The sequence below is a fragment of the Micropterus dolomieu genome, linkage group LG13 (genome assembly GCF_021292245.1).
Source record: "Micropterus dolomieu isolate WLL.071019.BEF.003 ecotype Adirondacks linkage group LG13, ASM2129224v1, whole genome shotgun sequence".
In the NCBI taxonomy this organism is placed as follows: Eukaryota; Metazoa; Chordata; class Actinopteri; order Centrarchiformes; family Centrarchidae; genus Micropterus; species Micropterus dolomieu.
This window is the reverse complement of record NC_060162.1, coordinates 23,714,253-23,724,522: the sequence shown is the minus strand read 5'-3', so window position 1 is coordinate 23,724,522 and position 10,270 is coordinate 23,714,253. Positions and strand designations below refer to the sequence as shown.

At 41.1% G+C, this 10,270-nt stretch overlaps 1 protein-coding gene across 4 annotated transcripts in view; it reads left to right on the top strand.

Annotated features, from left to right (window-relative positions):
* Positions 1-10,270, top strand: part of whrna (whirlin a) — a 184,325-nt gene that overhangs the window by 159,988 nt on the left and 14,067 nt on the right. For 3 of the 4 annotated variants that reach the window (XM_046067501.1, XM_046067500.1, XM_046067504.1), the window contains 4 exons: positions 2,946-3,158; positions 4,211-4,432; positions 4,917-4,949; positions 8,513-8,587. In XM_046067501.1, coding sequence (XP_045923457.1) covers positions 2,946-3,158; positions 4,211-4,432; positions 4,917-4,949; positions 8,513-8,587 — 543 coding nt within the window. The remainder of the gene's footprint in view (positions 1-2,945; positions 3,159-4,210; positions 4,433-4,916; positions 4,950-8,512; positions 8,588-10,270) is intronic. The other variant, XM_046067502.1, reaches the window with a different exon arrangement.

Genomic DNA, 10,270 nt, shown 5'->3' with positions numbered 1-10,270 from the left:
AAGGTATATCTATCTAGCTATCGATCTATTTATGTAATGTAATATAATGTCTAACTATTTCTATATCTCTCTTGTCTCTGTGGGCTGTCCAAAGCAAATTTGGTATTTGCTTAACGTGCCATGACATTTGCATTTTAGGTCAGTGCTGCCGTATCATATTGTATACATCATCGTCTACCAGACCTCATGATTAATATAATTCCTGGGCAGCAGTTCTGTTTGTGTTGCTAGGTAACATCTATCTGAACAGGAAGAGGTTCACAAGGGAGTGAGCTTGTAGTTTGAATCTCAAGAATAGCACTGCATTCTGCTAAACATTATTGATCCTGGCTTTTCAGCAGAGATAACGTAGCGCTCTCTCTAACATACACAAGTTCTCTCCCCCTTCCTACTGTCTCTCTGTCCCTCTCTCTCTCTTACCTGTGACGTCTGCATCTCTTTATTTTCTGTGCAGTTTTGGTCATATGACCTCTCCAGTCCTCCTTAAGCCTTCCTACTTTATCATGTGTTAACGTTGAAAAGCCCTCTTTCCATCACACGTATAACGCCTGCTCTCAAGAACAAAAGGATGCTGATGTGTCTCCGCTATGTTGTCAGTGTAGTTTAGAGACAAGCAATTGCATTCACTGCTTCTGGTCATGTGTGAAGCTACAAAGCTGTTGATCTGGGATTGTGGATGAGCTGTGTGTTACTGATCTTATGTGCCTCTTGGTCTTCCAGATATTAATATAATAAATATAAAGTTTATCAATCTGTTGGTTTTTTGTTGCTAAGATGAATAGGATGCTAGGATGCTACAACAAAAAAGTCATGGCACAATCTTATAATGGTTCCATGAATGCTTCACTTGGGTAGATTTTACAGTCACTCACCCATGTGCTTCTCTGAATAGCTACAGACCTTTTTTTTTAAACCACAGAGCAGATCTTTTTAACCCAGCAGAGTCACTCTTCCGTTTCATTTATGGAAATTTAGAAACCTCCTTGAATCCAGCAGGGTTAGTCATCCCAATTGTTTTGGGGTTGTCTGTATAAAGAGGATTTGATGACCCTCTGGGCCTCTTTAACCCTGCAGCTCAGCCAGCCATTTGCTTGTTGTTTTTTAGAAAGATTTGCATAAATGTCATTAGATTAGATATTCTTAGCTATGTTTACAGATATATGAAAAGTGCAGTGGAAGAGCAGTCAGCTGTACAGTCTGATCTGACGGCAGCAGATTGCAGGGAAAGTTAATAATGAAATAAAGTTATTAATGAGACTAATGAAGGGGTGATTCAACAAAAGAAATAGGGGAATATTGTTTGTGTTTTTGTGCTTTATCTCAGCTTTTTTCTACTCTTTGTATTGTTAAACGGAGTGTAGCTATCGCAGAGATAAGGCCTGTGACATTTCCAGGTTGTGACTCGCCCAGTTTTCGATCGGGCTTCATCTGATTTATTGTTTGGGTGTCGACAGTGGTCGTTGTCGTTGTTGGTCACTGCGATAAAAGAGCCAATAAGCTTATCTGGCATTTAACAAACCTCAGAGAATGACCTCAGCGATGGCCCGGGTCCAACAAACCTACCAGCGTTGCCGGATGTCCAATAACTGTAAAATTGTGCTCTTACAGTAAAAGTGCCCTCTCTCCGTCCCCATGCGTCACCTTCTTGAGCAGACCTCATTAGCGGGAGACTGCAGGTGTTCCACTCCAGTTGAGTGACGACCGATTTCATTTGCTCCCTCAAGTGCCAATCTGCCCTCTAATACGACTGCCAGAAACAGACTAACTGCTCACATGTGGTCCCATTGGTTCCCTCCACACCGCCCTTGAGTTAAGCAACCAGGACACGGATGCTTTAGAGAATTTTTTGTGGTAAGCATTCAGGGGATTAAAATTCAGGCAGGGTAGCGACAGAGTTCACCTTGGGCATTTAACAGTTTTTGGCTCTGCTCAGACCGGGACACTGGGACACCTACTGCTGATGATAGTGAGTGCGGGAAAGAGTTGAGGATGATGGGAAGGCAGAGGAGGGGAAGTCGCCTGGCCTGTTTCTTCCTCCTGTTTCCATCTCGTAGCCTACAAACGCAGGCAGACACTGACCCTGAAGCTGTGACTTTGAAGTGTTGCCTTTAATTAAGGAGTTAATTAAAGAGAAGCTGCATGCTAGTGAGCAGATAACTATGAAAAGAAAAGGAACAGGCAGAGAGAAAAGAAAGGAGCAGATATGGAGTGGAGACGTGATATTGGCAGCTCATCAGTTTCTGAAGTGCCAGAGTGTCTTCCTCCTGATTGGCAGACAAGCCAGCTGGCTCACCGGAGACAAATATGAAAGCTGTAAAAGAGAAAAACAAGAACCTGCCACCCACATGTGTGAATGGCACAGTTTCTGCCCTGCTGCAAGCTGTGGTGTTAGTGCCACGAAGCATTAACGATAATTGATGATGGTAGGACAGTAGGAAGAAGAAGATGATCATTTTATACATTTGGGATGAAAAGACTAATGGTTTCTTCAGTGTGTGTGGGTGTAATTTATGTTCTTGTTCTTTTTCTGTCTGCCGTGATCTGTTTCCTGCCTTTGTCTCCTCTGTTACCTTTCTCCTGCTCCTCTGTCACCTCTGGGTCTCCCTCAGTCTCCCCTCTTTCTTCCCTATCCATCACTTCTTCCCTTTTCTCTTCCTGTGTTCTCCTACTTTATCAACCGCCATCGTCCTGACAGTTTTCACCTCCAGTCATGCTAAACATTTGCCTGTCCTCTTCCTTCACAACTTCTTCTCTCCATCTACGCTATTTTCCAAACCCCTCATTTTTGCTTCCCTGCCGATCCCAGAGAAAATGAAAAGTAAAATAAATTATTATAAAAATACAATAAATAAGTTTAAAAAAAGATACATTTAAAACTATGAAAAAAGTAAAAATGTCATCTCCTTCTCTTGTCTTTTTCTTCTCCTTTCTTTCATTTACATTAGCCTGGATTTTATAAAGGCGTGGCAGGCTCCCAGGTGACCCTGTCCAGCCTGGTGAACCAGTCGCGGGCAATGCTGGAGGAGCAGGCCCGCCACTTGCTGACAGAGGCGGAGCGGCAGACCATGAGCTACTACGTGGAGGAGTACCGGGACGGACACATCGGTGTGGAGCAGCTGGTCGTGGCGCTGTTCGAGCTACTCAACACGCATGCAAAGGTGAAGGCTGATGAGGCTTGTTGGAGAAAGGAAAGAAAAAGATCAAAAGAGAATCAATTTCCTTTATGCAGGACTCTGCACTCAAGTACAGTCTGAGAGTGTGTGTGTGTGAGTGTGTGTACGTGTGTGTGTGTGTGTGTGTGATTGCTGCGAGATTTGAATTGACGCATTCTAAGCCTTTTTGAGATTAATGCCCAAGCTTTTTGCTTTTTCTGTTTTGTTTTTTCCTTCCCCTCTGGCTATTAAAAGTCTCCTGATTTTCTCACAGTCTACAGTAGTTCACCTTATTAAAAAAACACAATAAATCAAAGGCATTTCATTTCCAGTTTCTCAAGTACGCTGTTATATCATACACCCACAGAAAGCTTTTCCATCTGCCTTGTGCTGTATTTACAGATACTGTATAACTTCCTTGTTTTGGGGTTAGTATTTTTGAATTGTACAACAGTACAATCTAAAATAGGAGCAGGGTTTGATACATTTTGTTGGAAATTTGAACTTTAATCTTCCCAGAATTGCGCATGAATGAGTATAACTCAGTTTAATGATGATGAATGATGGTGAATTAGTACAGTTTAGGCCAGAATAAATGACAAAATCCTATAAATAGGACCATCACTGAAGCAGTTGCATTTAAATTTAAATAAACTGTTGTTCGCACCAAAACATTTGTTACTGAGCATCAACTGGTAATAAAGTTTAAGCACACAATTCTCTTCTTTGAAGAACACTCCTATGGTTGAGCTGTTGGACTGTTTCTGTGTTGGTTTTAGAGGGGGAAAAAAGAAAAATTCAGAAAAGTCAGCAGGGGTAGGTGTTCTGTTATTTTCCTCAAGGGAACGCTCTCATTTTGATCCACTCATCTCACAAATCCAGGCAGTACTGAAGGTTAGTCATCTCAGCAACTGTCAGTTCAATCTGTATCAGAATAGACTTTAATGTAAACATTTAAACAAAGGCTTCAAAGCTTTAAAGCTTTAAAATGAAGTTTAAAGTTTGGGTGCAACAGAATTGTAACCGCATCTCCCTTCATCCCCCGTTCCTTCCTCCAGTTCTCTCTGCTGTCAGAGGTGCGAAGCTTGGTCACCCCACAGGACCTGGAGCATTTTGACGGGCTGGTGCTGCGACGGGAAATTCAGGCTCTGAAGGCGCGACAGGGGACAGCTGGGGCCACAGCACACAAACCAGACTCCCTGTCCATGGTGTCATATCCAGACACCCTGACCTCATCTTCAGCCAGCTTCATGACCAACACCACCCTCAGCTCTGCAAGGGTAGGCTGGGTTTATTAGTTGGATAGTTACCTGGCTATTCTTGGTTTAATGTGTTGTCCTCAGTTAGTTGAGATGAGCAATTTTTCATTTCCTTTTTCATTTAAGAATTATTAGAACATAAAATGAGTTGAGTGCTGCTGTTTTATTTTTCTGGTCTGCCTCGCTGTCTGTTTGGATTGTGAATGGTTCCTTTTATGTTTGGTTGTCCGCTCACTTTCACTTTCTGTTGTGTGTGTGTGTGAGAGAGAGAGAGAGAGACAGGGGTAGAGAGGGTATTGTGATATATTTCCATGGATTATAACAGATTCTGCTGTAGAAAAGATCCCAGTCTGTTGTGGACTTTGTCTGGCTGAACAATGACATGTTTCAATGCCTCCCTGTTGAGATTGAAAAGTCTTTCGGCTGATATTTGATAGGTTGTGTTTTTCTTCCACCGCAATAATCCCCCTCAACCCAAAAACCTCCCCCATCTCTCCCTCCATAGGAAAGGCTGCTCTGGCTGATAGATATGATGGAGGTAGGAATCACTGCTGAAAGTGATGAATGCTTTCCAACACAAACCCACACACACACAGGATACACAACAAAGAGATGTAAAGTTCCCTGTGGGCAGATGTGCATACAATACATACCGACTCTCACCTTGGTTTGTGGTTTTGCATTGAATTTGTTTGCAGTGTTTTTCTTCTGTCTTGTTTTTTTCATTCTTTACCTTGATTTGGACAAGAAGTGTAGTGCTTTCAAAGAAAGTGTGTCTCTCCAAGGTCCTAATGAAGTCCTAAAAGACTATTTTGTGACCGTCCAGGAAGTATCTAGCTGTTTTTGTGTGGATGACCTCACTGTTACAGCTGGGGTAATTCATACAGGGGCTCATTGGTATTCCCTCACCCCATTCTCTCTTCAGTTTTATTACCAAAAACCTTTCTGAGCTGTGCTCATTATAAGAGGTGTCCAATTGCAACATGAAATGTTTTGTTGTGTGGGGACAATTTTGGTGACAATGTAAAAGGTCTTCAAATTGAACCTTTTGACAAATTCCATATTTTCCAGTGAGAATCAGACATAAAGTTTAGTTACCTTTGTGTTAAAATGTTGCACAAGGTTTGAGCATTTTAAAAAATGGGTAACCACTTTCTTCTATGGAAATATTTTAAAGAGGATGTGATAAGATGAGATAGGCAATCAAATAAGCAGCAGTAACTCTGAGAAATCATGGCATTTTGTCCTTTTAATGTATCTTTTTTTTTGTGTTTATCTTGTAAAGTGTGTATATATATATATATATATATATATATATATATATACAAACCCTGGTGGATAGACACATTACTTGACATTAATTGAACATACTCTTTTGTCAGATTTACTCAGTTAGCTAAATATACAGTAGTATAATGATGTGCTGTAGCCACTCCTCAGATGAAACTATGGTTCCAGGCATGAAATTCAGTCCTTCTTCACTACAGTAAAGCACATTAACTTGGCTTTAGCCATTTAGAGAAACAACATGTTGTGATGCATACCAGATTCTCACTTTTTTCATTTTAATTTGATCAGGATTTATTTTAAATTGGGATACAAGTGCCCCGAACACCCCTTCCCATCTGCTCTGGTTGTGTTTCTAATCATATCTGTAGTTTGCTAGGAAGCTTTTTTGTTCATTTAAGTTTATAGATGGGCCAACAATTCAAAGCCAAATGTGTTAGTATGTGGTAAATGTGTCTGTATCCAAGGGTTTCGCTGTGGATTAAGATGACTGCACAGATGTCTACACACTTATGCACACACACACACACACACATACACACAGTGTCTAAGCTGACAGCGGAGCTGTTGACTGTCTGCAGATTTTTCCACCAAACAGTCCTTCCTATTCAGAGGCCTCAGATAGGTTTTCTCTGCCTTTCTGCATTTAAATGTGTGAAAGGTGTGTGTGTGTGTGTGTGTGTGTGTGTGTGTCTGTCGGTCTGTCTGTCTGTCTGTCTGTCTGTCGGTCTGTCTGTCTGTTTGTCTGTTTGTGGTGTTTTGGACCCATGGTTGACTGCTGTGTCAAGCAGATTAGAGAGCTGGGTGGGTTTGGAAGGATAACAACATCGGATTTCTGAACCACACTCAAAACCAGGTGTATTGTTAACTGCATACCAATTCATGTGTACACACACAAACACACACACACACACACACGTTATGGTGAAAGACACACAAGCACAGTTGCAGCTGGATTACTCTCTCGCTGGTGGGCAAACATAATGTCGGATGATTCTGCAAAACATCAGATTACATTCAGTGACATTTTTTATCAGATTATTCCTACTAATATCTGTGGTCAGCTATGGTTGAGATGTGGTTACGTTTTGGGCAACTTAAACACTTTCAAAATAAAGAAACGACAAACATTAATTATGCGTCTGAGACAGGTTGTGACAACACTGAATAAAAAGTTTTCAGTGATGAAATACAAAGGTACATAATGTACATGCACGTTATAGAAGAATACCATGGCGTCATCCTACTGCCTAACCCACAGTTGTTGTGAAGAGAATAAATGATTGCAGGTGTTGTAAAATTGGGTCTCATTGTATAACAAACTGTCAGACTGTCAACAGTCTGCAGTGTTTTTGCATCTTGTAAGTCTATTTTAGTTCTGAACACGGCCTTGCACAGACTAAACACTGCAAGGCCACCAAGTGCCACAAAAAACCTTCCACAATCAGCCATCTGTGGGCAAATCGATAGTCTTTGTAATCACAATTGCTTGCACTGTTGTTGCAGTTTAACATCTGGGATCCTCTCATTCTCCTCTTTAAACATTTGCTGCTTCTCATAGAAAATGAATCAGCGCTGCAAGTTCAGCCTAGCTCGGAGTGTTTGTCCAGACTGCACAACATTTGTCTTTAAAGGACAGTTTTGGTGATCATGACTTAAATTCCTGCTGTGGCTTAGTTGAGAAACAATATCAGACTACATGTAGAACCGATTGTAGGTTGCAGGATTGGTATATCAACAACCGTGGCATTGGGAGAGTCATGGTGTGCCGTAGGTGTTGTCAAACAAGGCAAAAGAATGGTGACATGCATGTCTTTTTTGTCATGAGGTGTCACAGAATCAGAATCAGTTGTTTTCCAGAATAAAAAACAACACGGGGCAGATTTTTGTATGTAAAATTCACGATGCACCACATCTGTCAAATCTAGGAATTACAGAGCTGAAATTGTTTTGTCTGATCCCAGCAGTCAAATGTGTTGTGGGCCAACTCCATATTGTCACTTCCTGCATTTGCACTGAATGTTGGCACTGGATGTAAGTCATGTTCTGCAGAATTGCCTAATATGATTCCTGGGTAGATTGTGATACACATGCTTCCACACACACACTCCGTGGATGGTAACTACACAGCGTGCTCTGAGTGCTTACAGTGCAGAGCAGCGTCTCCGTATGTAGAAAGTCGAATGACTCTTGTGATAAATAAATTGTCTGTAAGTGCTCCCCGTGCTGCAACGTGGGGTAATTAAACGGAATTGATGGGGTTTTGTTTTGGTTTAGTGGCAGAGTTAAATAAAGGGCAACGTTTCTCTGAACTCCTCTGCTCTGAAATCGCTCACAGATATGCTGCAAATTACCTCCTCTGCACCATGCCGGTGGGATTGAGCTGCCAAATCCTGCTTTGAACGGAGCTGATGGTCCTTTATTGATTTCACAGCATGTGTGTTTAGCTTGTGGAAGAAGACATAATATCTGTGTGCAAGTGTGCATGTGTGTGTGTGTGTGTGTGCCCTATTTGCTTGCCTTCCTTTTAAACTTTGAGATTGGCAAGCAAATGTGAACAGACACTGACGTCTTTCCTTTTTTCTAGGAAACGTGGAACATCCACCAAATCTAATTTAGCATTTGTTTTGAGACAAACACAAATCTGTGTTTAACATCTGCTCACAAGCTTTCTCTCTCTCTCACTTTAATCACTCTCTTCTTCCTGCTCCCTTTCTGTTTCCCTGTCATCTATCTTTAATCACACTCCCCTCTTTCTCTTTCACCTCTGGACCTCTCGTCTCTCTTCCTCCTTTTCTTTCCTGCATCTCCTAGAACGACAGCGTGGTGGAGAGTAATGAGGATGTTCCTCCGGAGAGTCTGAACACGCTGCTGACCGACATCTCCCTGGTGAGCCTGGCAGGAAGGCCGGCAGGCACAGCCCCTGCTTTGGCCTGATAAAGATGGATGCCACACTGGGGAGAAGTGAGGAGGGGTGGGAAAAGTAAAAAAATAAATAAAATAAAAATAAAAAGAGGTAGGGACAGATGGAGGTACTTGAGACGTCGCTGACCTGCAGGCTTTGTGTTGTAGACTGAGGTGGAGTGGAGTAAGTGTTTGCACCAAATGAGAGTGAGAGAAAGAAAGAGAAGTAGAGCATTGTGAGAGTAAGGGCCGCTGTAGTCTTTCTTCATCTTTTCTTTGTATTGTGGAAAGAGCGGAGTAGAAGCTGATCACTAAATGCCACCTGGCATGTCCAATTCTCCTCCTAACTCTCAAGGACTGTATATATATATATATATGTGTGTGTGTGTGTGTGTATAAATATATATATATATATACGCTATATATACATTTATATAGCAGTTTACAAAGCAACAAGAGCAGGAGAAAAGAGGGCTCATTGAGGAGATCACCAAGGCTACCTGCCACTCAAATCATCACTTTTCTTTTGTAAACTTTATTTTACTCTCATTTTATGTTTCTTTCCATACACTGGTGAGCCACTCATGTCTCAGTGTTGTTCATTCCACTGTTCAGTTTGCGTTTGAGCACTCTTACCTTGAAACACAGGATACCGGTGGAATCAAACCGACAAGCAGCGATGTGTTCAACCTGGGCTGCATGTGTTAAATGTCTTAAGATTGGCTGTTATTGTCACTAAAACTGGCGGAGTGAGTAAAAATTGGTGCGAATCATGAGGGAAGAATGCGAACAGTGGGTTTAAACTTTCCTTTTACACGCTCTTCCTCTGCATGTTACAAATTAGGGGTGTAACCATACATCATTTTCAGTACAATGCAGGGTTCAAAGTTGGTAAACAAAAACTGTGAGTGTATTTATTCCCCTTTTGATGTAAAATGTGCATATATTTTTGTTACCATTTCTTACCTATAATGCTTTGAGTTATATTATGTCATACATATGATGTTGGCTGTTAAAACTAAACAAAGCCAAGTTCAAATAATGAGGTAAACATATGTAAAAGTAAGCCCTGTTAGCAAAAAGCTCAGGCTTCAGACTGCTCTTAATACTTAGTTTCCAGGAGCTAAAATGGCTTGTGTTTGGATAGAGGTTGAACTGAAGGGCTGCATAAAGTATATGATAAATAAGGATTTAATATTTTTAGACTGTCAATCTGGAATCCCAGAATAAAAATATAGACTCGGAAATGAGCACAATAGGGCCCCTTTAAATGGTTGTTTCACCCAGATTACCAAAAACATATTTTCTTTTACCTGTAATGGCGTTTTGTTTGTGGTGCTCACAGCATTGAAAAATTAGAGTCCCTGTTGTTCTGGAAAATCCACACACCACTCACTGTGATCACTACAATAGAATGTAGGGAAAATTGTTGACAGTTTTCGGTGCATTATGCTTTAGTTAGTTATAACTAAGTAAGTTATTGGGACATTGTTTCTGGGAAGACATGTTGCTATTGAATTTAAAATGAAAATTGTCAATGCTGGGACTCCCACAAATGAAACTCCATTCACCATTGTATTACTGTGGCAGTAGAAATCTAACAACATGGGCAAATAAAACTAGAGGTAAGAGGTAAGTAATCTCAGCAGATCTGTATCGACATGACAT